The 24,996-nt window shown below is 37.9% G+C and overlaps 1 protein-coding gene across 12 annotated transcripts in view; it reads left to right on the top strand.

Moving 5' to 3' along the window:
• The first annotated feature begins 3,772 nt into the window (after positions 1–3,772).
• PAN3 (poly(A) specific ribonuclease subunit PAN3) overlaps positions 3,773–24,996 on the top strand; it is a 110,442-nt gene continuing 89,218 nt past the window's right edge. For 5 of the 12 annotated variants that reach the window (XR_004325782.1, XR_004325783.1, XM_032496385.1 and 2 more), the window contains exons 1-4: positions 3,773–4,662; positions 18,600–18,721; positions 19,805–19,871; positions 21,732–21,802. Coding sequence is in view for 9 of the 12 variants with exons in the window: in XM_032496385.1 (XP_032352276.1) it covers positions 4,242–4,662; positions 18,600–18,721; positions 19,805–19,871; positions 21,732–21,802 (681 nt within the window). In the remaining 3 variants the exon portion in view is untranslated. The remainder of the gene's footprint in view (positions 4,663–18,599; positions 18,722–19,804; positions 19,872–21,731; positions 21,803–24,996) is intronic. The other 7 variants (XR_004325781.1, XM_032496390.1, XM_032496386.1 and 4 more) reach the window with 2 other exon arrangements.

Here is a 24,996-nt window from a genome sequence, read left to right as displayed (position 1 = left end):
CCATATACTAAGAAGAGGGTCAGAAAAGAGAAGATATTGGATGGGGAATGACAAGATTCCTAAGGAAATGTCAGAGGAGGTTTGGAGCAAAAGGACTGTCCCAGGTGGAAGGAGCCCCCTGTTCTGATGAGCTGAGGTAGCATTTCCTTTTTACGGCTGGACAGAAATAGAAAGCAGGGTAGCATGGTCGGGATGGCAAACTGAAGAATGTGGACAAATTTTAAAACAGAGGGAAAATCAGAAAGCAGATGACTTGGACAGTGTTTCTCAAAGTAAAAAGTGTTCTGAAAAAAGTGGTAAAAATTTTGGTTAACTCTGCATATTAAGTCCCGCTTTTAGGGAATTATAACATATCAACACATTAAAAGCTCTGAAAAAGACCTGAAGTAAAGTTGCTTAACTCAGTTTCCCAAAGTTTTGCAACAACAGAACTTGTTTCTTTGTGTAATACTGATTAATATACTCTTAAACCAGACTTCCATGAAATATACTTTGAGAAACACTCGACTAGTGAAAATTGAAAGAAATGACCAAGTGTTCAGCTTATCTTCATAATTTATTTGAAAACAAAACGAAATAAAAAATACAGAGAACACTGTAACAAACATCCGTGTACTCCTCAGCATTAAAAGGTTTAGATTACACTACAAATTTAATGTTTATTTTTCTATTATAGAAATAATATATGTTCATGATACAAATCTGGGAAATAGAGGAAAAGTTAGGAAGAACGTACTGTCATCTTACCACTGTCTTAAAACCACTGCTAATGTTTTAAGGCAGTTACTTTAACCTTTATTTCTATTAGAGTTTTACTGTTTACACCATTACAATAAAACAGCATGTGCAATTTTGTATCATGTTAAATATTCACACTGTATCATAAACACTGTTGCACAATTCATGGCTTTTTAATGGCTCCATAATATTCAACGTGGACAGTTTACTATTTAACCATTCCCATTTTAGAATTCAGGTTGTTTTCAACTTCTCTTTTTTAGCTTTCATAAGTAATATTGCAGCATAAAACTTGTTATTTAAGGTTATTTTCTTAGAATGTATTTGAACTTTAGTTCAATAGTTCAAAGGTGATGTACATTTTAAAGGCCTTTGAAACAACCTTGCTAACTTGCTCTGAGGAGGCAGGGTTGAGGGGTGGGTGAGGTTGTATCATCAGTGATGTATTAAAGTGCCCGTTTGCTTTTTTCTCCCTCATGTTATTTTAGGTTTCATTTTGTTAGCACTGCTCCATGTTTCCAGATGATGGAAACTGACAAATCCTAACCTGTCATTTATCACATTATCTATCCTCCCTGTTTTTGCAACACATTGCAGATCTGCTAAATATGCTATATATTTCTTCATCTAGGCAGTAGATAACATTTTTTTCCCTAAAAATAGGTTAAGGACAGTCTAAAGGAGGACAGTAAAGAGCAAGCTGACAAGTATCAATTCATCAATACTCTGGATATTCTTTAAGGAGAGGCAAAGCCAGCTTTATTAACATTTTGATTATGACTAATCAGAATACTAAAGTCACTTAATCATGGAATCTGAGCCTACTTTTCTCCATCTTCTTCACAAGGATTTAATAGAACTCTGTCAAACGTGGTACTCAGTGTGGTACTGAGGAATGATTTACTTTATCTTTGGCATTTCTCTCACGATTGCACTAACTCATGACGACAAAGGCTGTATCTGACACACTTCTGTGTATCAGAGCCCAGCGCAAAACTTGCTCAGTACACAGTACACAGTAGATTCTTGATAAAGGTTTGAATGACATGCTTAATTTGGCATGAATTTAATGAATCTCTGTTGTCTCAGCACAGAACCACTTTCCCTTCCAAGCTATCGATAGACATATATGCTCATGTAGAAATGGTAAAATGTGTAATGGGAAGAGCACATGTTTTGTAATCAGAAGGTCTGAGATTAAGCCTTGGCTTTGCAATTTACAAGCTGGTAACTCCAGGCCTGGGTTTGTTCATCTACAAATTGGTGATAGCCCATCTTCCTTACTTTCCTCATGAGTTTCTTAAGAGAATCAATTTTTTCTTTTTAAAGGGAAATCTGATGTCATTTCTTGACTTTTTAAAACCCTGTGATAACTTTCTATTGCCCTCAAGAAAAAGTCTAATCATTTAACATGCCTTTCAAGGACTTCTGTGTTATGGTCCCTGCTCAATTCTCCACTATCACCAATCTAACAATCTAAGCTCTTTTTCACCTCAAAGCCTTTTGCACAAGCTGTTTGCTTTGCCGGGAAGGCTCCCTCCTGTACTCATACGTTAACTACTAGTAGCAGCAATACTACTACTAGCTACAACCTACTGAATATTTACTAAGCATGGGACACTTCATATACATTATTGGTTTCTATTTTATGAAACACGTATTATTCTTACCTGGCTTAAGGATTAGGCACAGAGAAGTGAAGCAACTTACCCAGAGTAACACAGCTATTAAGCATAGGCACTGGGTTGCAAAACTCAGATCTGCGTGAATTCAAAGCAGATATTCTCAACTCTTTACTATTAAAGTATCAACTTCCTCCAGGAAGTCTAGCATCTTTAATATCCTCTAGTGGTTAATGTCATAAGGTTAGCACCTAAGACACTGGTTTGTAATCACCTGTGAATCTTGTGCCTCTCCAACCAGAGTATAAACAAGCCATCTGAACTCAGACAAGACTGCACCTTGTTTACTTCTACTTCCCCAGCTCCCAGCTCAGTTCCTGGTACACGTAATGGGCATTAATAAATATCTGTTGAATACATATACATGTGAACATGTTTTTAAACAGAGACATAAGACAGTTACTACTATTTTGAATTTGGCTAAGGAACATCACCATGCTTACCCGTTTGCGGTCTATGGACTCCACTTCCCCCCTTTCTGCAGCATGGCACCCCAGCTTACATCCGTTCTCCTGCGACCTCTACTGTTTGCCACAACTCCCCAAATACTGCCAGCAAACATCCCCCTTCCAACTGCCTTTTTAGAAAACCCTTCACAGAGGAAACTAAAATGTTAAAATTATTTTTCCTTCATAGCAATTCTTTAAAATCCCTGAAAATTTAAAATTGCCTTTTTAAATATGGCAGAGCAGAACATCAGAGACCACTGAGGCATAAACTACACTTTAAAAATGAATTCCTCATCAAGACGGAGCTGATTGGAGAAGAGAAACCAACCGCAGTTACAAATGAACCTTCTGCCGCTGTCAAGGCAGCCTCGTTCCCAGGTGGCATCTTACTTTTTCACAATATTTTACTGCAGGCTTTCAATAATATAAATAGAGAAAACAGGTGCTGCACTCAGCTGGGGGTTTGACTAAATCAACCTTCTTCGGTTCGATTTTTGGATGAAAGGCCCAGAAGTTAACGCAATCAGTCCTGTAGTTCTCAGCACCCTCAACTGGAAGGAAAAAGAGGGTGGTGAAAAAATGAGGGCGCGGAAGTGTGGCGAACAGACGAAGCTCTTCTTCAGACAGAGCAAGGGCTTGGCTCCGTCCCCAGGTGCGGACCGTCAAAATGACCGCTCACATTGTTAATTTTGCCTTTTCAATTAAAAAAAATGACGTCTGGTTTTCTAAGTAAGAGGATAGACAAAAACGGAAGGCATTCGTCTCGTGAGAACTTGGCCAAGCGGCTCGGCGGACCTCCCGTCCAACCGCCGCCGGCTCGCGGATGCCCCGGGGGCCCGACGCCCGGCGAGGCTTCCCTGGCGCTCTCGCTACCCACAAGCCCCCGCGCCTCGCCGCGCAGGCGCAGCAGCGACGGCCGTCTCAGGAAGAGGAAAATGGAATAAACAACTCGGAGGAACCAGAGCGCGAGAGAGCGAGTGGAGGCAGAATTTAAAAATAAACCGGCCCCTCTGCCCTCCCCGCCCGTCCGCCGCCGCCGCTGCCCCTCCCCTGGCCCGCGCCCTCGGCGTCCCCGTCTGGGCCCGCGCGCCCACCCCGTCGTCCCGCGCGGCCCCTTTAAGAAAAGAGAACGAGAGAGTGAGTGAGAGAGAATCCCAACTCTCCCCCTCCCCTCCCTCCTTCCTACCCCCTCCTCCCTCCCCTCTCCCCTCCCCCCGCTCCCCGGGCGGCTCCGGCTCCCGCAGCGGGACAGACCCACCCGCCCAGGCTTTTCTCCGGCACCGGCGGCGTCCTCCTCCCCTCCCCGGTCTATGGTGGCGACGGCGGCGGCGACTCCTCGGGCGGCAGCGGAAGACGAGGCTGCGGCGTTGCCATGAACAGTGGCGGCGGCCTCCCGCCCCCCTCGGCCGCCGCCTCCTCTTCCTCCCCCTCGCTGGCGGCGGCAGTGGCCCCGCCGGGGGTCGGGGGTGTCCCCGGCGGGGCGGCGGCGGGAGTGAAGCTGAAGTACTGCCGCTACTACGCCAAGGATAAGACTTGCTTCTACGGGGAGGAGTGTCAGTTCCTGCATGAGGACCCGGCCGCCGGGGCTGCCCCGGGCCTCGGCCTCCATAGCAACAGCGTCCCCCTGGCTCTGGCGGGCGCGCCCGTGGCCGGCTTTCCGCCCGGAGCGGTCCCGGGAGGGGGAGCCGGGCCGCCACCGGGGCCCAAGAAGCCTGACCTGGGGGGCCCGGGGGCCGGAGCCGCGGCCGGCGGAGGAGGTGGCAGCGGCGTCCTCGATGGACCGCGGTTGGCAAGTGAGTGTGGTCTGGGCGGGAGGGCGGCCTCGGCCTTGGGGCGGCGGCGGAGGGAAGGCCTGGGGCCGGAGGGGGGCCGGATGAGGCCCTGCGGGCGAGCCCGGCTCGCGGGTCCCCGCCTTCGCCTCCCTGGGCGGTCTGGGAGGCCTAGGCCCGGGCTGAGCCCTCCGTCCTTCTTCCCGCTTCCCCTCCCCACAGCCGTCGGCGAGCCCGGGAGCGAGGGGAGGCCGGCTTCCCGGGAACGTGGGTGGTGGACTGGGGTGATTGGAGTGGGGGCGGGGAGGAAGGGGGATGGGCTGTGGCGTGCGGGGTGTGGGAAAGGGGGTGTCGTTTCCGGGGGGTGTGGAAAGGGGCTGGGTTTGCAGGCACATGTGTCTTGCGTGCCCGTGTGGAGTGCAGTCGGCCGAGCGCGGAGGTTCCCTAGTGGGTGTGTGTGGGTAGGGGCGGGAGGTGAGGGCGGGCTCTAGGCTTCCTGGAGTAGGTCGAACGAACGGAAAAAGTTTGTGGAAAGCTGCTGGGACAGAGGTTTTCCAGGCAGGAAATGCTTTCTAAGGATTAGGAGTGAAGGGACAGCAGCTTTTACAGTATGGTTGGGTTTAGTCGAGAGTTGAGAGTAGGAATTTCACAAGACTTGCATTTCAATATAGATCTCCCAAAAGCTGGAAGAAGTTTGCGGGGTGTCAGGATCTTGTCTTCCACTGCTTTGTATCAAGCGAACTGTTAGCCTTTGAGAGCCACCAGGGGTGTGCGACTGAGCCCTTGAGTTCGGATGTCTTAGGACTGTATTTTTTACTCTTTCCCTTGTTGTTATCTATTGACTTGCAACTTTTTAGTTGTTCGTGGGTGGAGTTTACAATTATAGTTAAGTGTAAGTGGGATCTAGTTTACAGAATGTTACCCTGAAGGAAAGAGTAGAGCAAGTGTCAAATTTTTTCCTTTTTTGTTTCTGATGTATTGAGCATTTCTCAACCAAATGGGAAAGTCCTGCTTTCTTGGGAATTCTGGACAGTTTTTAGATCTTAAAATCATTTGATAGGCAGCTGAACTTGGACGTCAGAACGTTTTTGTCTTTTTTGTTTTTTAAACTGTAAACTTGGCTTGATGCTTTAGCACTTAATTTGCTCAATGAGGAGATTTGTGTTTTTTTGAAAAAAGATTGTGTCTGTTTCTTTTTGCTGTGGTGGGCTGGATTTTAGTGCAGTATATTTCCTGAGGGTGATACGCTAAGAAGATTAATTTGTAACTTAAAATGTTTTGTAAAAATGGTTATCTTGTTTGTGGAATGTTATCACTTTTGAGCAGCAACTTTGCATTTTCAAGGTAAACTTGCTGAGTATATTGAGTTGTGGCTCAAATTAATGCAAGAGTAATGTTTGATTAGTAAGCAATTAAACTGAACAGTAGTTTTGTTACCTACAGGAGGAAGCACTTTCAGAAATGCTGGGATTTGATTTATTACATGATATTTCTAGGATTTTCTAATCACAGAGGTAGTAGATTTGGGACATGAAAGATAGGACAGGTGAAAATGGGAGGTGGAGGAGAAATACTAGCGATGGCTTGAAGGTGGGGATCCTTCATATATCTCAGAAAAGGGAAATAATTGTCTGGGATGTAGGGTCTTGAGAGGACTGGCAGGAGTGGTAAGAGGCATTTTAAAATTAACATTTAGTCATTTAGCAGTTATTTCATTAGGTAACTGCATTATGTAGTTGGATTCTGTCGGGCTTGAATGAAGCCTAAGTCTCTTTTCTGCTGTAGGCTTCTTGGTAACTCAGTGGTACAGGTTGTGACTCCTTAAGAATGAGATAAAATTGCCTCGTATCACGAATGGCAAGTCAAGTTGTTCAGGAATCAGGGAAGTGGATTGTGTTGGTGCTTTGAATTTTTATACTTTAATTTTTAGTCTACTTTCTACATTTTATGGTATTCTTATCTTTTGAGACAGACTTTTTTTTTTTTAATAGAGGTACTAGGGGTTGAACCCAGGAACTCGTGCATGCTAAGCATGTGCTCTGCCACTGAGCTCTACCCACCTCCCCTTTTGAGACAGACTTGATTTGTTAATTAAGTGTATAAGGCAATTAAAATAGACAACACACTCTAAGAGGTGTTCCTGTTAGGAGATATTTGAATTTTGTTAGCTGCTGACCTGATTATGTAGTGTCACTGAGACAGTTTTATTTTGCTTTTACTTATTCCTTTGCTCTTCTTTAAAGTAAAAATGTACAATATTTCCTTAGCTGAGAGGTCATAAACAGATTTACTTTGATAAGCGGGCTATACCTGCAGAAATATTTTGCTTGGGCTCCTTGGGTATCTTCTAGGTGTGTGTATGTGTTTTAAAAGCTTTTATTTGAAGCACACGTACCCAAGAAAAAGTATACCAATCCTCAGTTCTTGGAATTTTCACCAGATGAACACTTACTTAGAACAGGACACAGATAAAGAACTAGAACATGATCGGTTCCCCCGGACGCCCCGCTCTTGCCCCTCCCAGTCACCACCCTTTCCCAAAGGTAACTACTGATTGCAGACACCACGTTCTAACGTTGTGCATTCATTTTTCACTTTTTCGAGCTTTATAAGAATGGAATCAGATAGTGTGCCCTCTTTCTGTGGGCTGCTTTCTTTCAGCATATTTGTAAGATCTATTCATGTTATGTAGGAGCAGCCTCCTTAGTCTCATTCCTGTGTAGTGTTACATGATATGAATGTACCACATTTTACTTTCTCATTTTAGTGGGCAATGGAATGTTGCCAGTTTTGTCTATTAAGGATAGCACTGTTTGAAAAATTCTTGAACATGTTTTTTGGTTCAAGTCTACGAATTTCTGTTGGATCACGTGGGAGTGGAATTGCAGGCTTGTACTGGGGCATGTGTATATTCAGCTTTGGTAGATGACGCCCGACGGTTTTCTGAAGTGACTGTGTCATGTTTACGTTCCCTCCAGCAGCTTATGAGAGTTCCAGTTGCTTCACATTCTCCCCAACACTTCATATTAGCCATCTTAGAATTTTAGCCATTTTGGTGGCCATAATTTATGGTATAATCTTGTGTTTTTAATTTGCATGTGTGTGGGTTGTAATTTAATTAGTTGACAACATATAGAACACCAGGAGATTTAATATAGAAATGTGGATTTCTGGCTTCCTTTGAAGGGCAGCTCTTATTGAAATTAGGACTGTTGATGGGGTGAGACTCCATATTTCCTTCTTACTGACTGGGTGACTTTTATATGCCTGGCTCCTCTTGGTAGTTGAGTTTTTGACCCTTGTTTTAGTAATTCACATTTGAGGAATTGTTTTGTTAGTGTTTCAGATTGTGTGTGAAAACTTTAGAGGTAAATGCAAGAGAAAATTTTATACTTATTTTGCAAACATTGGAAAACTAAAGCACAAAGGCTTTTTTCTTCTTAGTATAGTTTGTTGCAATGATGTTTCAATCTCGTAAAGGAACTATACTTTCTTTGTTACTTATTTATTGTCTATACAGAGTATTATGTTTTCTTACTTCCAGCTCTTCTGTTGACCTGGCAATGTAGTAAACATCTTCTGGCATTCAGGATTTTTGTTTGGAAAATAAGTTTATTTATTTATTTTTAAAAGCATTTACTTTAAGTCTTTGACATTTCATATTTCTGTTGGACTTGGTATCTTTTAAGGCTTAAATGTGGTTTGATTTAGGTTCAGCTGAATTATTGATTCTTTACATTTTAATGATGTAATTTTCATATTTTCAACTAGCTAGACTTTTCATCTTCAAGTTCATTTTTTAGCAGCTAAGGTATTATGCCAATATTTGTATTTTATGTGCTTACTTTATTTGAAACTCAGATTTCTTTTATTTTACCAAAATAGACATTTTTAGTTCCACTGATTTAGTTAGTAATGAAGGCTTTGCCATAAGACATATTTAAAATGGGCCTGGTTCTCTTATCTGCTAGCTGTGTGATCTTGGGCAAATTTTTAATTTTCAAGCCTCAGTTTTTCTCATTTAAAAAAATGGAGTTAGTAATAGCGCCTATTTCAGAGAGGTGATAGGATTGCATGTGTCCCTCAGAGCATTGCCTGGCACGTAGTGAGGTTTCAGTCTTAGTTGCTGCTCTTATTGAATATTTACTACTAATAAGCCTACAATTTACCTGTGCCTTTCCTTACCTCAGCATTTTTGAGAATATTTTCAAGACTAGTAAAATAGCTACAGATGATTGAACTGTGGTTGTCTGCCCAAATGGAAGAAAGCAGGGGATAACTTGAAGTTCATGTACAAACTCTGGAATGTATGATAAGGAATATGGCAAAACTGTTTTTGTTTAAGCCAGGATTATGCTTGTCATCCCACGACCCTGAATCAGCTGACAGAGAAGCAAGTACTGGGAATTTGCCAGGAGGAGAGCTGGAGTAGGTTTAAACATTTTTATTTGGCGATATAGAGTGGATAACTAACACTTATAACACCATTCCTTTCACTCTTTTAACATTAGTGGCAAGCTTTGATCTAGGTGATAGAAACACAACATTGAATGAAACAGAAGTCTGCCCTCATCCCTCATGGAGATTGTATTCTAGTGGGGAATACAAATGCGTGCATAAGTTAATATTAGATCTTGAGAAGTTTTAGGAGGAAAGCTTGAAGCTTTATCAGAAATACTCAAAAAGGGTTGTACTAACATAAGTCTCAGTAAGAATCAGTTAACGAGTAAAACTCTTCTTTCCATAAAAGTAACAGTTGAAACGACCCTGTGAGAAGAGAAATGATTGCCAAAACGTCTTCCTGTTTTTACCCTTTTATAGAATTTTTCTTTTCTTTCTTTCTGGTTTTTTTTTTTTTAAACTAACTTTCTATTTTAAGGTAACTGTAGAGTCCCATGCAGTTGTAAGAAACAACACAGGAAGAGCTTGTCCTATTACTGTGTTCCCCCAGTGGTAACACCTTTCCTAACTGTAATGCAGTATCGCAACCACGCTGATTGACAGGCCACTTACCTTGTTCAGATTTCCCAAGTCTCATTTGTACTGGTGTGCATACGTGTGCATATTCAGTTCTATAGAGCTTTATTGTGTGTTTGTGTGCCTGCCAACAACCAAAACATAGAGCAGCTCTGTCACCCGCAAGTGGCCCTTTTGTAACCCTCCCTCTCAATCCGTGCCAACCACTAATTTGGTCTCCATTTCTATAATTTTGTCATTTCAAGAATGTTCTATAAATGGAGTTATGTAGCATGTGATCTTTTGGAATTAGTTTTTTTTTTTTTTCCTCAGCATAATTCCCTTGAGTTTCAGGCAAGTTCTGTGTATCAAGAGTTTGTTTTTCTTGCTGAATTTTTCTTTTTTTTAACATGGAAAATTTATATCTATCTATTTTGAAACAGCTTTTTTTGGTTTGCTTTCCTCTAGGCATATCTGCTTTTGTATACAAAACTATGAATATTTAGAGTACCTAGAAATATTTTAAAAATCTATTTCAGTGTTGAATTTCATTTACTTAATTTAGCTTTTAAGCTATAAAAGTCAAACATTGTAACATTTTCATTGAAACAGCAGTAAAATTTAAAGTAAACCAACCTCATCTTATTGCCTGGGGTTAATCATTATTAATAGTTTTTGTGTGTGTAGCCTTAATTATTTCCTAAGGGCCTCATCTCCAAATACAGTCACATTAGGGGTTAGGACTTCAATATGTGAATTTTGGGGGGAAACATTTCAGTCCATAGCATGTGCTTGCATAGACACAGTCAAGTTTTGTAGCAAGTTTCTTACATTTATTTTTCCTTATTAACTTACTTTATATTCTGTTTATCAAGTAGTTTTTTGGCCAAAGCTATATAAAGGAATATGATAAAATATTTGTTTTATATATTGTTATATAGTTGTTAGCAAATCAATACCTAGAGTATTGGTGTCTCCTTTCAGTATATAGGAATTACTACTGGACTGGGGGTCCTGAGGTTTTGATTTTAGTACTCTCTCTTACAAAATAACTTTGTGATCTTAGGCTAGTAATTTAGTCCCTGTGGAAATGTATTTATTTGTCTGTAAAACAGGAGAATGGGATATGGTACATGATGTCTAAAATTCCTTCAGCTCTAAAATGTTTCTCTGCTTCTAAATGTTTATGTTCTTGAAAACAAATTATTTTATGTTCAATCTTTGGAATTCATCCTCCTCCCTTCCCAACAACTTTTAAAAACATTGACCTCTCAGCAGCTTAACTTTGGGGCAGAGCATGCTGATCTCACTTACCTTGGCTGAGTTAATTGGCATGTAGATAATAGTCTTCTAAGAAATAAAACCTCTCCCTTTTTTGATGTCTTTTTTTGGTATCTCTTGCTTTTCCTTTAAAAAATAAAAAATATTATTCCTATTTTTCTCAAGCTAGTTTTTAATTATATTTTTAATATTTAAAATTCCAGCTTTAGAAAAATAGGAACAGTATCTTGTTTTTGGAATTGAAAATGTACTACATGCACTGGTTAAAAATTTAAATAGCACAAAAGGGTACACAGTGAAAAATAGTCTCCCTCCTTCCTTGGTTCCCAGATCCTTCTCCAAAAGACTGTTATTCTTTCCAATTTATGATGTATCTATTCAGAAATATTCTTTGTACCATCACTATGTTTGTATTTCCTATCTCTTGCACATACCAACACATGTATACATGTGTGGGCACACATGGAAGCCTAATGCTCTTTGAATGTTCTCACTGAATTGCATATCTTGTAGTTTGTTCCACATCCACACATAGAAATTTGCCTTATTCTTTTTAACAGCTGCATACTATTCCACTGTATAATTCTACTTTTCTCTTTAGTGGATATTTAGATTGTTTATAGTTTTTTGTTATTACCAATGATGGCACAAAGCTGTTATATCTTAATGTATTATGTATACTGATACATAAATTTATGCAAAATATGATATACACAAATGGTAAGGAGCATACAGAATCTTCAGCAATCTGGTTCAAACTTGGTTCATTAAAAGAAAAAAAGAACTGTGTAGACAAGTACAGTATGATCTCACGTACATGTGGAATCTTAAAACAACCCAAGATATTACAGAGAACAGATTGGAGGTTGCCAGAGGTGAGGGTAGGCGGGGTAGGTGAAGGTAGTCAAGAGGTACAAACTTCCAGTTCTAAGATAAATGAGTCCTTAGAATATAATGTACAGCAATACTGTATCATATGTTTGAAAGTTGCTAAGAGAGTGGATCTTAAAAGTTTCCATCATGTGAAAAAAAGATTAACTGTGTGGTGATGGATGTTAGCTAAACTTATTGTAGTAATCATTTTGCAATATAAACATGTATCAAGTCACATTTTACATCTAAGACTAATACAATGTTATATGTCAGTTATATCTTAATAAAAAAACCTGTATTTTACACACCGTTAGCTGAAAATAAGATGTTTGAAATAGTCATCCATCTCAAGATTTTCCCCAGAAAGAAATTTTTCCCAGTGGCTTATATATCTAGAGATAGTTATGTGAATCACATCTTTTGCAACGTAATAAGCTAGTATTTGTAAATAAGTCTCTGGGGGAATTGCATTTGTGTATTTAATAAAAGACTAGTGTTACTATTTAATAGTCTTTCATTGTTTGTCTACATTCTTAGTATAGATACGTTAGACTACCTTCATAGATTCTAGGTGGAGCTGGAAGAGCTGGCAAGGACTTTACATTGCATTTGGCTTAATTATTTCGCTTATTTGTTCGTAAACTTATTCTGTCTATTAATATTGCTGTTCCTGAATGTGACTGTATCCTTTATTGAAAGGATGAGATCGGGGTGAAGAAAGACAAATGGAATGGGACTGTTTAAATTCCGTAAGTGACCTTTATGGTTCCTAGACTTCCTGGCAATATGTCGGCTATCTTGAGGGAGAGTCTTCTTGACAGAGACAGGACAGGGAATCTTACTCCTGTCCCCAAGGCTTGGAAAAATTATCAAGGCAGCTTTTAAAGTTAAAGTTTTAGCAAGGTCCTCTGACACATATTGTAAAAAAGATTTAAATGTATACAAGTGGTGTGCTTGAAAAAAAGATTATGGCAAGCTCTCAACTTAGTATAATTTGGGCTAAAAGTGGGGATTCATTCATTCATTCATTCATTCATTTAACAGACATTTATTGAGCACTTACTCTGTGTCAGGTACTGTTTTAGATTCTTGGAATACATTAGTGAATCACATAAATAAAAGATCCTTTCCTTTGTGGTCCGGTCCTTACATTTTAATGGGTAAAGTTGACAATATTTATAAATACAGCTCCAGTAATTTTATAGTATGTTAAGAGATGACAGGTGCTATTAAAAAAAAAAAAAATGACTTCTCATTTCTCAATAAAACATGGGTTTAGATGATCTTAAACTGATATTTTGCACAAGGAATAAGCTGGTTTTAGAAATGAAATTTCTCCATTATTAAATTCCAAGTCACTTTACTGAGAAAACAATTAAGAACAGTGGAAGACTTTCAAAACATTTATTGCTTTGTTGTCAGCTTTTGATTGTTAGGAAAAGCAATTATCTTGGCATGGATCCCAAACTAAAACTGTCTTTTATTGAAAGACATTTTTCAGTAAGTAATCAGACGGGCAGTACTAAAGATTAAGTAGCTGCAGCTGAGAGTCGTTAGTTATGATCAGGCTGGTAGTCAGCTCACCTGGGAAGGCCTTAGTGTTGTCGTTCCCTTCAGAATCGTGCTTGCCGGCGTTTTGCAGCACTGCAGTTACTTTCTGATTGAGGAGACTAATAATGTGTATCTTAAAAAAAATTTAATGTTAAAACAGTGTACTGTATATGCTGTGGTGTGGAACAGTAGGATCTTAGCTGGCTGCTTGTTAAGCCTCTTGATTCATCTAAAATTGTTGGTTCAGGACTTTTTATTTTTGTTTTTGCTATAGGCATTGCTGTGGCTAATCTTGGTGCAAAGGTAGGATGACTTCCGTAAGGGCCAGTTTGCCAGATAGACCTTGTGGCTTTTAAAACAATGCCAGCTTACCTCTCTGGAGGTCTGGTACTTTGTGCAAATGACTTACTCTTTAGTAAATGACACAGCACATATATAACTGGGCACTGACTGGGAAACTTAATTTAATTATCAAACATTTCCTGAACACCTCTGTGCCAGATAGCATACAGGTGTTGGGGAGTAAGAGATGCATGGTTCCTTCCATTTATAAATGCGTGGCCTAGTAAAGGATTTTGAAATGGATACATTTTGGCATAGTATGATATGGTATAGATATAAAATGTGTAACAAACACTGTTCAGGGATGTTTTGGAAGAGGCGTTATTTCAACTGGTTTTTGAAAGATGTATGACGCACACGTGGTAGAAGAGAAGGGCATGCCAGGCAGATGAGAACAAGGACGCAGGCTTTGAGAGAAAGCATCATACATGATTTTGTTCTCTGGTCCTCTAGTGTGGTGAGTAGGCTCTACTATGGAGAGTGGTGTCAGAGGACAGATTGTGTGGCCACGTTGTGAAAGCCATTCTGGGCTGTGCTGGTGAAGTGATGAGGTCTGTGTCTTAAGAAGACACTTTTTTTGGGCTTCTAAAGGTGGGAATAGGGAAATCATTCAGATTAGGCTTAATAATAGCTGGAAGGAGAAATACTAAGGACTTGATTTTGGCAAGTGGAAATGAAATATAGGGGGCATATTTGAGAGATTGGACAGAGCAACTACTTGGGGGGGTTGGATGAGAGAAAGGAGCTAAGGATAAACTTTAGCTTCAAAGTACTTCTCACATGTCTAGTTGGAGACATTTAATAATAGGCAGTTGTAAATGTAAGTCTGGACTTTAGGAATGACAGAAGTGGAATGTGATTTTTGGAGCCTTTGAAGTACGACTGTTCTGGTTTCAAATCTCATCACTGGCACTGCCGCCAAAATGGTCAATGAATGATGTACGTCTGAAAGGACTGTTGAGATTGTGCATGTAAAGCAATACATGGTGACTGGTATTAGTTCATATCTGTCTGTCTATCTGAGCCAGGAATGAATGTTTCAAACAAAAGAATGGAATTCAAGAGGGAAGTATTGGTCTAGGTAGATCACTGAAAAGCTAAGTACTTGAAACATATTGTTGGCTCTTTATGGAATTACTTCAGTTGGGTTGTGGTTTAATATTATGTTTTCTACTTCTGTTGAGAATGACTATAAAGTATTTCTGGAAATCTTCCTTACAACTGTATTGAAGATGCATTATGTTAAGTGCACCATATATAAAAATCCTTGTGACAATTTCTCTAAAGAGTTTAGTACTAGCAAGTATGTTTGCTCTAAGAAATTGGTGTTATTTTATCAGGTGAGTTTTTTTTTAACTTAAATGTTTTCTTTTTTATCTTGGCCTTTTATAAACTTCTGAGCATACTGTTCATCTGAAATATTTTTCTTTAGCCTATGTTTTTGGTTTAATGGTTCCCATTTTAATCTTTCATTTTTATTACATGACTTTTTTTTTTTTTTTGACTTAAAGAACAAAAATTTATTGTCTTAACAGTTTTGGAGCCTAGAAGTCCAGGATTAGGGTGTTGGCTGGTTTAATTTCTTCTAAGGGCTGTGAGAGATTATCCGTTCTGTGTTTTTCAATTAGCTTCTGGTGGTTTGTTGGTAATTGTTGGTGTCTTTGGCTTATAGAAGCATCACCCTAATCTTTGCTTTCATCTTCACGTGTGTGTGTTTGTGTCCAAATTCTCCCTTTTTATAAGGTCGTAAGTCATATTGGATTAGCACTCACCTTAATGACTTCATCTCATTGAATCACACCTGCAATAACCCTGTAGCCAATAAGATCACGTTCTGAGGTACTGAGAACTAGGACATGAACATAGGAATTTTGGGAGGAGCACAGTTCAACTTGTAACAGTTGTTGAGTAGGTAGCACAATGAGGTAGTGCACATAAAATGCCTTGGACATTTGACATATGATCAGTGCTCTGTGCTGCTGAGGCCTCACTTCTCTCTGATAATCACCCGTATTGGATAATGATGCTTCAGTGTTGGGTGGGGAGTTTAAAATGTGGAATTGATCTCATTGTGGCTCTGCACAGAAACTTTATTGCGAGGATTGGAAATACAGTGTTTGTAGTCATTAATTACTGTTTTCTCATACTTCCCTTGGACTTTTTTCTTAGTTGATTAGCTTTGAGGGAATTCCAGCTCTTCAAACAGATCAGTATGTCCTGCCCAGCCACCTGCTTTGGATTCAAGTCTTTTCTTCCAGATGACTCCTGTGGGTTTTGTAATAGATGTGTAAAATGTTCCAAGCTACCATTTCACTATTTATATTTTAAAAAACCATAAGAAATTTCCCATAATGGATTCTATACAAAGAACATATTAGTGTTTCATTAGAAAGTAAGCTAACCTTTACAAATAAATTTATAAATAGATAAAAGTTTTAACCACAAAAAGTAACCGCTTGGCACCTAATAATGTCCAGGTGTGCCAGTATACTGAATTATCCACACAACGACACTGGAAAGTAGATCTTACGATTTCCGTTTTACAGAGGTGCAAACTGAGACTTAGATTAAATATGCTGTCGAGGATCAGTTGTTGGCAACTGACTGAAACAGACCTTGTGGACAGTTGTATTTTCTCAAAGTCTGGTCTGTGCTCATTCCACAGTCAGTAGAGAAAAGGATGGTGTGAGTGTCTCCTGAGTGGTCAGAGGAGCGCCTGTTTCTTGCACCTGCATCCACTGCTCTGTCTCATAGCATCTCTATCTCCCTGCCTCATCAGAAAAATGGAGGCAATATTATCAATGAGACTTAGATTACATTGTAATCTTTGATCTTTTGGAAACATCTGTGTAAGGTACTCAGTTTTCTCCCAGATGGATACATAGGTCTTAAGTCTATTTACTGAATAATCCCTTTTTTCTTCACTGATCTTTAAAATGTGGCTTTACTGAAGTACAATTTACATACTATAAAATTCACCCATTGTAGATGTACAGTTCAGTTGTTTTTAGTGAATTTACAGTCATGCAACAATCACGATTTTTACAAGAACTTTTAAGATACTGTTTCTTTGCTTTTCATAACTTTTCATTGATGTTTACAGGTAGATGGTGTGAGTCTCAATTACAGATGATGGTATAATATCCATTTTACAACATTTTGCCCAAGACATTGTAGTCTAGATCTAGTAAGTGGCAGAACAGAGACTCAAACCCAGCACTTTTAGGAAATACTAGAGTAAGTTGAGGACAGATTGGTGAGGGCTTTTTAATGTCATGCTAAGAAGTCTGGATTTCATCCCTTAGAATGAGCATTGCCAGCATCTTGTCTGTGTTGTCCTAGTTGGCAGAGGAGAACCACTCACTATTTTCAGCGGGGCTCCTTTTGTTTTTTAAAAAGTATGTTCTATGGAACTCCAGTCTCTCAAGCTGCTCCAGAACTTAATTCTATTAGTCTACTGTTGGTTGGAAGCCTTATTGATGAAATAAACAGTTGATTAATGTATTTTCTTCTATGTTATATGTATTATATACTGTATTCTTACAATAAAGTAAACTAAAGAAAAGAAAATGTTATTCAGAAAACCATAAGAGAGAGAAAACGCATTTCCAGTACTGTACTGTATTTATCGATACTGTAAGTTCATGTCATCTGTTAACAGATGAATCATTTTATGTCAGTACCTACATCAATATATATGACACAAAATACTAGAGGTGTCATACATTTTACTAACACTGGACATTAAAGATGAAAAGATAATGTGAAAAGGAAATTCATATTTATTTATAGGTATAATTATTGTGCATTGATAAGGAAGCAGCAGCAATAGAAGTGATATGATGGCTTCACAGTAGCCTAGCCTGTACACTAATGAATGAATGGTTATAAAATCTCTATATAAAAATAGCACACAGTGCTACAGACATGTTCATAATATAGCATTGGAAATGTTACTTTAAAAAAACCACTTACCTGTGCTGATAGGTTGATATGCGGTTTCTCCAGGTAGGAGAGAGAGAGGCACACTGTACAGTAATGTAATCCTTTAAAAGCAAAGCTATAAAACAGTGAAAAAAACCTAACACATTGTTAATGTTATGTTAACTATCACTTACCTTATGCCTGTGTAGGGAAAGACTAGTATCTACATCTACATATATTCTGTGCATTTATGACATACCGAATTTTTTCTTAATTTTTTGATATTTCTAGGCTATGCAGTTCATCTGTGAGTTTTTCAAATTGTCATAAATCTCCAAAAAATTTTCCAATATATTTGTTTAATTGGATCCATGCAATTCAAACCTGTGTTGTTCAAGGGTTGAGTGTACTCACCAGGAAGTAGTATCTAAAAGGTACTATCCGTCGCTTTGTTGATGTATGGTAGATTATTTTTGCAGTTACAGTCAGTCATTCTCTACTGACTATTCTACCCTAGAGCCAACCAACAGCTTGTCTGTATTCCTCAGCTCTGTCCCATTGCTACCACTGGAGAATTGGTTCTACTGAATTGTGAGTTAATGGGAGATTGCTGATCTGTTTCATGAGATATGTTATGAGAAACAGTCCTGAGGAACTTGTCTCTGCTTAGCATATGAAGAGTCGGGAGAAATTGCAGTGGTTTATAATCCCCTGTCCTCTTGCAAAGTTAAAGAAAACTTAATGAGAAAACTACAGATGCAGTGTGGTTTGTTTCTTCATGTTGTGCTTGGTGGTTCTCAGGTGACTAATATAAAATAGCTATCTCTGTGGGAATAAAATTATTCAACTTGAGTATTGTTTAACAAATTTTTAGAGTTGAGCCAGTTTTATTTGGTTCTGCCTTTTGTTATGAACAAGTAAATAAAAGTAAGTGTGACAGATTTGAGACTTTAAAACTAATTTGGAAACAGAGAAACGACATCAGTGTTCTGTGTTTTTAAATAATTTAGACTTGGATTTTCCTTCTCTTTCAGTTCCTGGAATAGATGGAGGTGCTTTGACTGATACGAGTCTCACAGATTCCTATTTCAGCACCAGCTTCATTGGCGTTAATGGCTTTGGAAGTCCTGTAGAAACGAAGTATCCCTTGATGCAGGTATTGTTAGTGTGAATTTATATGGCACTAAATTTTGAAGTTTTTCCAAAGAGGGAGACATGTAGAGTCTTCGTTTATCCCCAGATTTGTTTAGTGGGAGGTGGAGTTTTAGGAGGTGTTGAGGAGTGGGGTGTACAGGTAAGACATCTCCTGTAGGTTTGAGAGTCAGGGTGAGCTTTTAAGAGTGGGGTTGGAGTATGTAGAGAATAGCTAGAAAGAGACTAGTTTCACTCCTCTGTGTGTTTGTGAGTATGGAATGATGGCCTTTTGGGATAGTGAGACCATAGAAGCTGGGGAGGGTGTTAAGAAAACATGGGACATATTTAGAGAGCAGAGAATAGCCTAATTTTATAGCATTTGTAGAGTGTACAAAGGCTCATACGCATTGGGAGAGGATATTAGAGAGCACTTACTGACTTATACACAGTCACTTTACATCTTCTCGGATGGATATTGTAATTTATATTTTATGGACAAGGAAACGTAGTTGTTATGTGTCTTGCCCAGGCTGATAAGTTACGGAAGTGCAATTCAAAATAGTGCAATTCAAAACAGACATAGAAAACAAACTTATGGTTACCAAAGGGGAAAGGAGGGGAGGGATAAATTAGGAGTTTGGGATTAGCAGATACAAACTACTATATATAAACAATAGATAAACAACAAGGTCCTATTGTACAGCACAGGGAACTATATTCAATATCTTGTAATAACCCATAATGAAAAAGAATATGCAAAAGAATATATATATGTGTGTATAACTGAATTGCTGTGCTGTACACCAGAAACTAACACAACACTGTAAATCAACCATACATGAATTAGAACGAAAAAATAGGTCTGTGACATTGGTTTTAAATACTTAGCTAGTGAGTAAAATTTTCATTTGATGTGTTAGAGTATTTAGAAGTTTTTGCATAGATGATGGTAATCCAAGCAGCAACGTTTATAGGAGGATTAGAGTGTGATGTGAACCATGGATTGGAGGGGAAGGTGCAAAAAGGGTCAATTTTAGCTTAACTAGTTGAATATTCTTAATTCTGTATTCCTCGTGATATTATGTATTTATATTTTATTTTTCAGAGAATGACTAATAGTAGCAGTTCCCCAAGCCTTCTAAATGACAGTGCCAAGCCATATGGAGGCCACGGTAAGACTTGGTCTCTTTTCTCTCTCTCAGACTCTGAAAATAATATGTCCATTATAGAAATTTTGAAAGTTATTGATAGATAAAAGGAAGAAAATAAGAAAGATGTTATCTTTACACTCAAAGATAACCATTAAGATTTGGATATATGCATACACACACATATATGTAATACATAATAATACTTAAGTATATAATAATACTTAAGATCATATTAAATATACTTTTAAATGGTAATGTGAGTGTTTCTTGCTCATTATAAATTGAATTTTGTTGTTTATTTTCATAACTTACTTAACTAATTTTGTTTCTGTTCTTTTTTAAAAAAAGACTGTTACACTCCAGTATTGGACTATGTGTATGAATCTGTGTTCATGTTTTGAGTTACTTCTTTTGGAACATTCTTAGATGTGGAATTGTTGTTTCAAAGATTATGGACATTTTTAAGGTTTCTGATACAGAATTTCCTTTTTGTATCCCAGTTTACAAACAAGAGTATCTTTCTGTATCCTGTTTTAAAAGTAAATGTTCAGTAATTAAAAAAAAAAAAAAGTAACAAATGAGTGTTATATTCTCTATCAGTAAAGTGTTAACAATTATTAATAATGATGAAGAAAAGAATTTGCATTTATTTCCTGAGATAGACATTTTATGTGTGTCAAGTCTCTATCACTACTTGGAAATTTCAACCTTTGTTCCTTTGCTGTAGGAAAAACCCAGCATTTTAATACTGAATAAAATTATTAGAAACTAATGTGTAGTATTATAATATTTTGGCATGCCCATAGAGTTTATAGGCTGACTTTTAAATGATCTCAAAGGTAGCATAACGGATGAGTAATACCTATTTTTAAGAGTCTTGAATGTGTAAATTACACAAAAATCTTGTCTTTTATTAGCATTATTTTATTAGCGTCTTTCTCTTTGTATTATTAGTTATATTAAATTAAAGCTAATTCTGACGAAGAACTAGACTATGAAAATCCAGACGAAGCCAGAGAAATTAAGCAGCAATTTATATGTACTGCATTATGAGGAGATCTAAGGTTCCTTTAAGCAAGAACATTTACTATATTTTGTAGGATTTCATAGGTTATTTAGTGAGAAACAAGATTGACTAAAGCTCAGAAATGAAATGAAAAATATTTTAATGTATATCATACATTCCTTCTCAGAAACTCTTCTGATTTGTTAAGTGAGAAACAATTTAGAGATATATTTTTGTTTGTAACTTTTGGCCATGGAGTAATAGAGCTTTGAACCTATACATTCTTTGGATTTCATGTTATATTGTGAAGTATATAGTATTTCCATCTTTAAAAACTTAATTTACCTTATCTTTTTACTAAGAATATCAAATATCTGGTGATAAATGTAAAAATATGGACAATTCTGTAGGGTAGATGGTTTTAGGGCCTTGCCTAAGTATGAAAATCTGTATCCAGTCACTCAGAGTGTGTTTGACTTCCCTCCCCTCACCCCACCCTGTTCTTATTTTTCTTATCATTTGGTCTCAGGAACACACACTAAAGGTTGATTTCCTTTCTGAACACATTCCTAATAACATGGTTAAAAGTCACTTTTTTTTCCTGTTTGATTTTTCTTTTGGTTCTAAGCAAACAGATGCATCCTAATCGATATAGCTTCTGAATAAATGTGTACTGAATATTGGCTGAATGACCTGTTCGTGTCTCATTCACTCAGAAAATATTTGAGCTTCCACTATGTGTTAGGCATTGAGTTTAACTATTATTGTGGTATATGGCTTTTATTACTATTTTATAAGCATTCAAATTGAACATTTATTAGATCGGTAGGTTTCCAGAGTTGTCTGTTTGGAAACTTATGTAACTTACCTTCCAGATCCTCTAACTTCACCTGCTTCATCCTTGTTTAATGACTTTGGTGCCCTCAACATCTCTCAGAGAAGAAAGGTAGGTGAGATGGAAACTTATGTGAAACTAAATGGAATGTAGTGGGGATACTGGGATGTTTACGTGATGGTCAGTGTTCTCTTAAGTTGGGGGAGGGCTGCTTATGGGCTGTAATACTTCTCTTGCTTTTTGTTTACCTTTTTTCTTGTTGCATATCTCTTACATGTAGAATTTTATTTGATCTCTGTACATGAAATAGAGACATTCTATGTGAAGGGATGAAATCCTCCTGCTTATTTTTCCTCATTTTCTTTATCTTGGCGTATTCTGTTTTCAAGGTAACATCTGATGTAGTGCTGTGGTTGCTGTTACGTCACACATTGTAGGCATATTCATCATCTGTTAACTTTATTTTCTGACTGCTTTGTTTAAACTTCAAAGATTTCTCCCCTAATTTAAACTCCTCATTAAACTTAAAATAGTCAACTATTCATAATTGGCCTCACTATTTAAAAACAGTTTAAAAATCTCTTCATATTAGAAATTTAATTTTATTTGGAATTGAGGTTGGTAGACCATGAATAGGTTTTTAAGGACTTTATAGTATATTATAGTTTGATGCTTTTGAGTCTTAATGATAATCATTATGTTAATAATAATTGTAATCTAGAGAAAGTGGTGTTTTGGTTAAGGTCAGTAGCACCTAAAGATATTCAGGAGATTGGTGGAGGTTAGAGTTATAACTAATTCAGATTTGTAAGTAATAGGAGAAAAATCTGGAGGAAAAGAATACTAATTTCAGAGAAGTGATATGAGCTTATGATGCTTTTAGGAAGTGTCTGATCAGAGGGTTGGATAGATAGAATTTCAAGAAGACTAGGTGTTTTGAAGACCAAAAATTATAGGCTCAGGTACAAATTACATCAGTGCCTCATGTACCTAGTATTATCTGCATTTTGAGACATAGATGAGAACAAGGAGGTAATTACAAAATGCTTTTAAGCAACTGGAATTGTAGACTAAAATGTATGGGTTTTAATTTGATTTTGTAGACTTCCTTATAGGCTCTCACCAAGAACACTTTTACTCTTGCTTTAGGTACTGTTCTCATAAATGGGGGTGTGTATTTCCTAACCCCCAGAGTAGAAGTTGCATAGAGTTGGACACAGCGAGACTCATTGGGGGTGGTGAGCAGGGATGGTAGACAAAGCCTCTCAGTAAGGAAGGAAACGGTCCAATGCTGAAAAGCAGGTACAGCCTAGAAATCAGGTTATCTGGAGCTATTCAGGATTGAGGAAAATAAAAAGCCCTTAAGTAGTCTTAGGGGTCCACCAGTGGTTTTTTCACATTAAAAAAAATAATAATCAGTTAAAGTGATGAGTAGCATTTCTGATGTATGAGTAGAAAGTAAAAGTGGAATGACAAATACACATAAATATTTCTTAATGTGAGGGTTTGATGGACTGCATCTTAAAGTTGAAACATATGATTTAGGGCTACTGACATTTATTTTTGAAAGAGTAAAAATCTCTGGAGATTGGGAAAAGGAGATTATAATACCCATTTAAAAAATTTATTTTAGTGGAGGAAAATAGTAGAAGGAAATGTTACTACAAGTATGACCCCTATATTTGGAGAAATATTAGAATGTATCCAAACGGAAACAGATTAGTATAGTGAAACAAGTACTTCGCTGCAATGTTTGAGGTCCTGGATCTCTAGCTTTGTGACCTTGGGCCAGCTTCCTAGGCTGTAATCTTCACATCTGTGAAATGACGAGCATGGCTTGGGTAATTGCTGTGGTGTGTCTCATCTCTAGAACTCAGTGTCTAGTTAAACTAAAAGGACCTGCATGTTAGCCTCTACTTCGAAATTCAGGACTCATATAGTATATTTTTGAAGGACCATATTTTCTTGCCATTTACATTTAAAATATGTAGAGACATAGAGGTCCCCCCTGCAACACATGTGCTATATAAAGTTAGGAGTCTGTGTGTGTACAGGCTGCATATATTTTAAAATTGTTAATGGTTGAGTTGAGAAGGTTTAAAATCCCTTTATATTAGACATACTCTTGGCATGAGAGTACTGCATGCTGTGAATTGAAGGCATATGGGAACTTTGTCTATTTTTCTTTTGTTGTAGTAATTCATGTCAGTTTAATCATGTAATTATAGTGGAAATAACTCAAATTTATGAAAATGTTTAATCGTAATTCCAGGTTGATCTAAGCAGGCTATCGTGATTACTCAGTGACATTTTATTTCATAATGAGTTTGGAAAACAAGTAGTTAAGCCTTACTTAATACTATCTCATAGCTAGTTAGCTAAGTTATTTTCTGAAAATCTCTGTTGGCCCAATCCCTGGGCCACGTATGCTGCCTTTTGCACGTGGGATCTGTGAATTATTTGGATCGGATCAGTCAGATATTTTTACTGTAGGCAGTCTTACTGTGAGCTGTGTGGAAAATTTAAAAAGAATGGGGTGATGTTTTTCCTGCTTTCCCCAAATCTGATTCAGGAGACAATGCAGGAATCTTCTAGAGAACATTATGCAGCAGCGCGGTGACCGGTGCCAGTTAAATGTCTGATGACTGCTAAGTAGCAGGGAGCTCTCTGGTCAGAAGCGTTTATGGAGAAAATAGGTTTTGAGTTGTGGTTTTGAAGGTGAGGAATAAGAAGCAAAGATATTAAGCAGAAGGTTCTGTTTGATTACTAGTGGAGAGTTGGAATCTTCAATAAATTTTAAAATTCTCTTCTATCATAGATGAGCTAAGAAACTGTGGCTGAGGGCCTTGTATCTATAAGGACTTGTTAAAACAAAATGTGTGATGTGAAAAACAGTACAGAGAGGTTCATAGCCATTCGTCTGAGTTGACTTATTGTTGTTAGATAATGTGAAAAAATTCTGAAGAGTTGTGTGCTGAGAATTTATGCCTGCTGCTCATAGTGTGTCAGGGGACCAGAGCTAGTCCATGAGTTGTACCTGTCTGTAGGGAAATAAGTTAAAACATTGAAAGTAAATGTTTAGAAACTCGTAGAACAACTTGATAATACTGCAACATCTGAATATGTCATCATTTTTCTAGTTATTTCATTTTTATTTTACAGAAGTGTAAGACCATGATGTATTGGAAAATTTTTAAAAAAGTAATCCCCCACAGTTGATATTTGAGAAGCACTGAGTTTTACATTTTTTATGTCAGGAATACATATATACAGATAGGAAAATAACTATTATTTGAAAATGTGTA

Source organism: Camelus ferus, chromosome 14, assembly GCF_009834535.1.
Source record: "Camelus ferus isolate YT-003-E chromosome 14, BCGSAC_Cfer_1.0, whole genome shotgun sequence".
NCBI classification, from domain to species: domain Eukaryota; kingdom Metazoa; phylum Chordata; class Mammalia; order Artiodactyla; family Camelidae; genus Camelus; species Camelus ferus.
The sequence above is the reverse complement of the archived record's forward strand: the minus strand, read 5'-3'. Positions and strand labels throughout refer to the sequence as shown.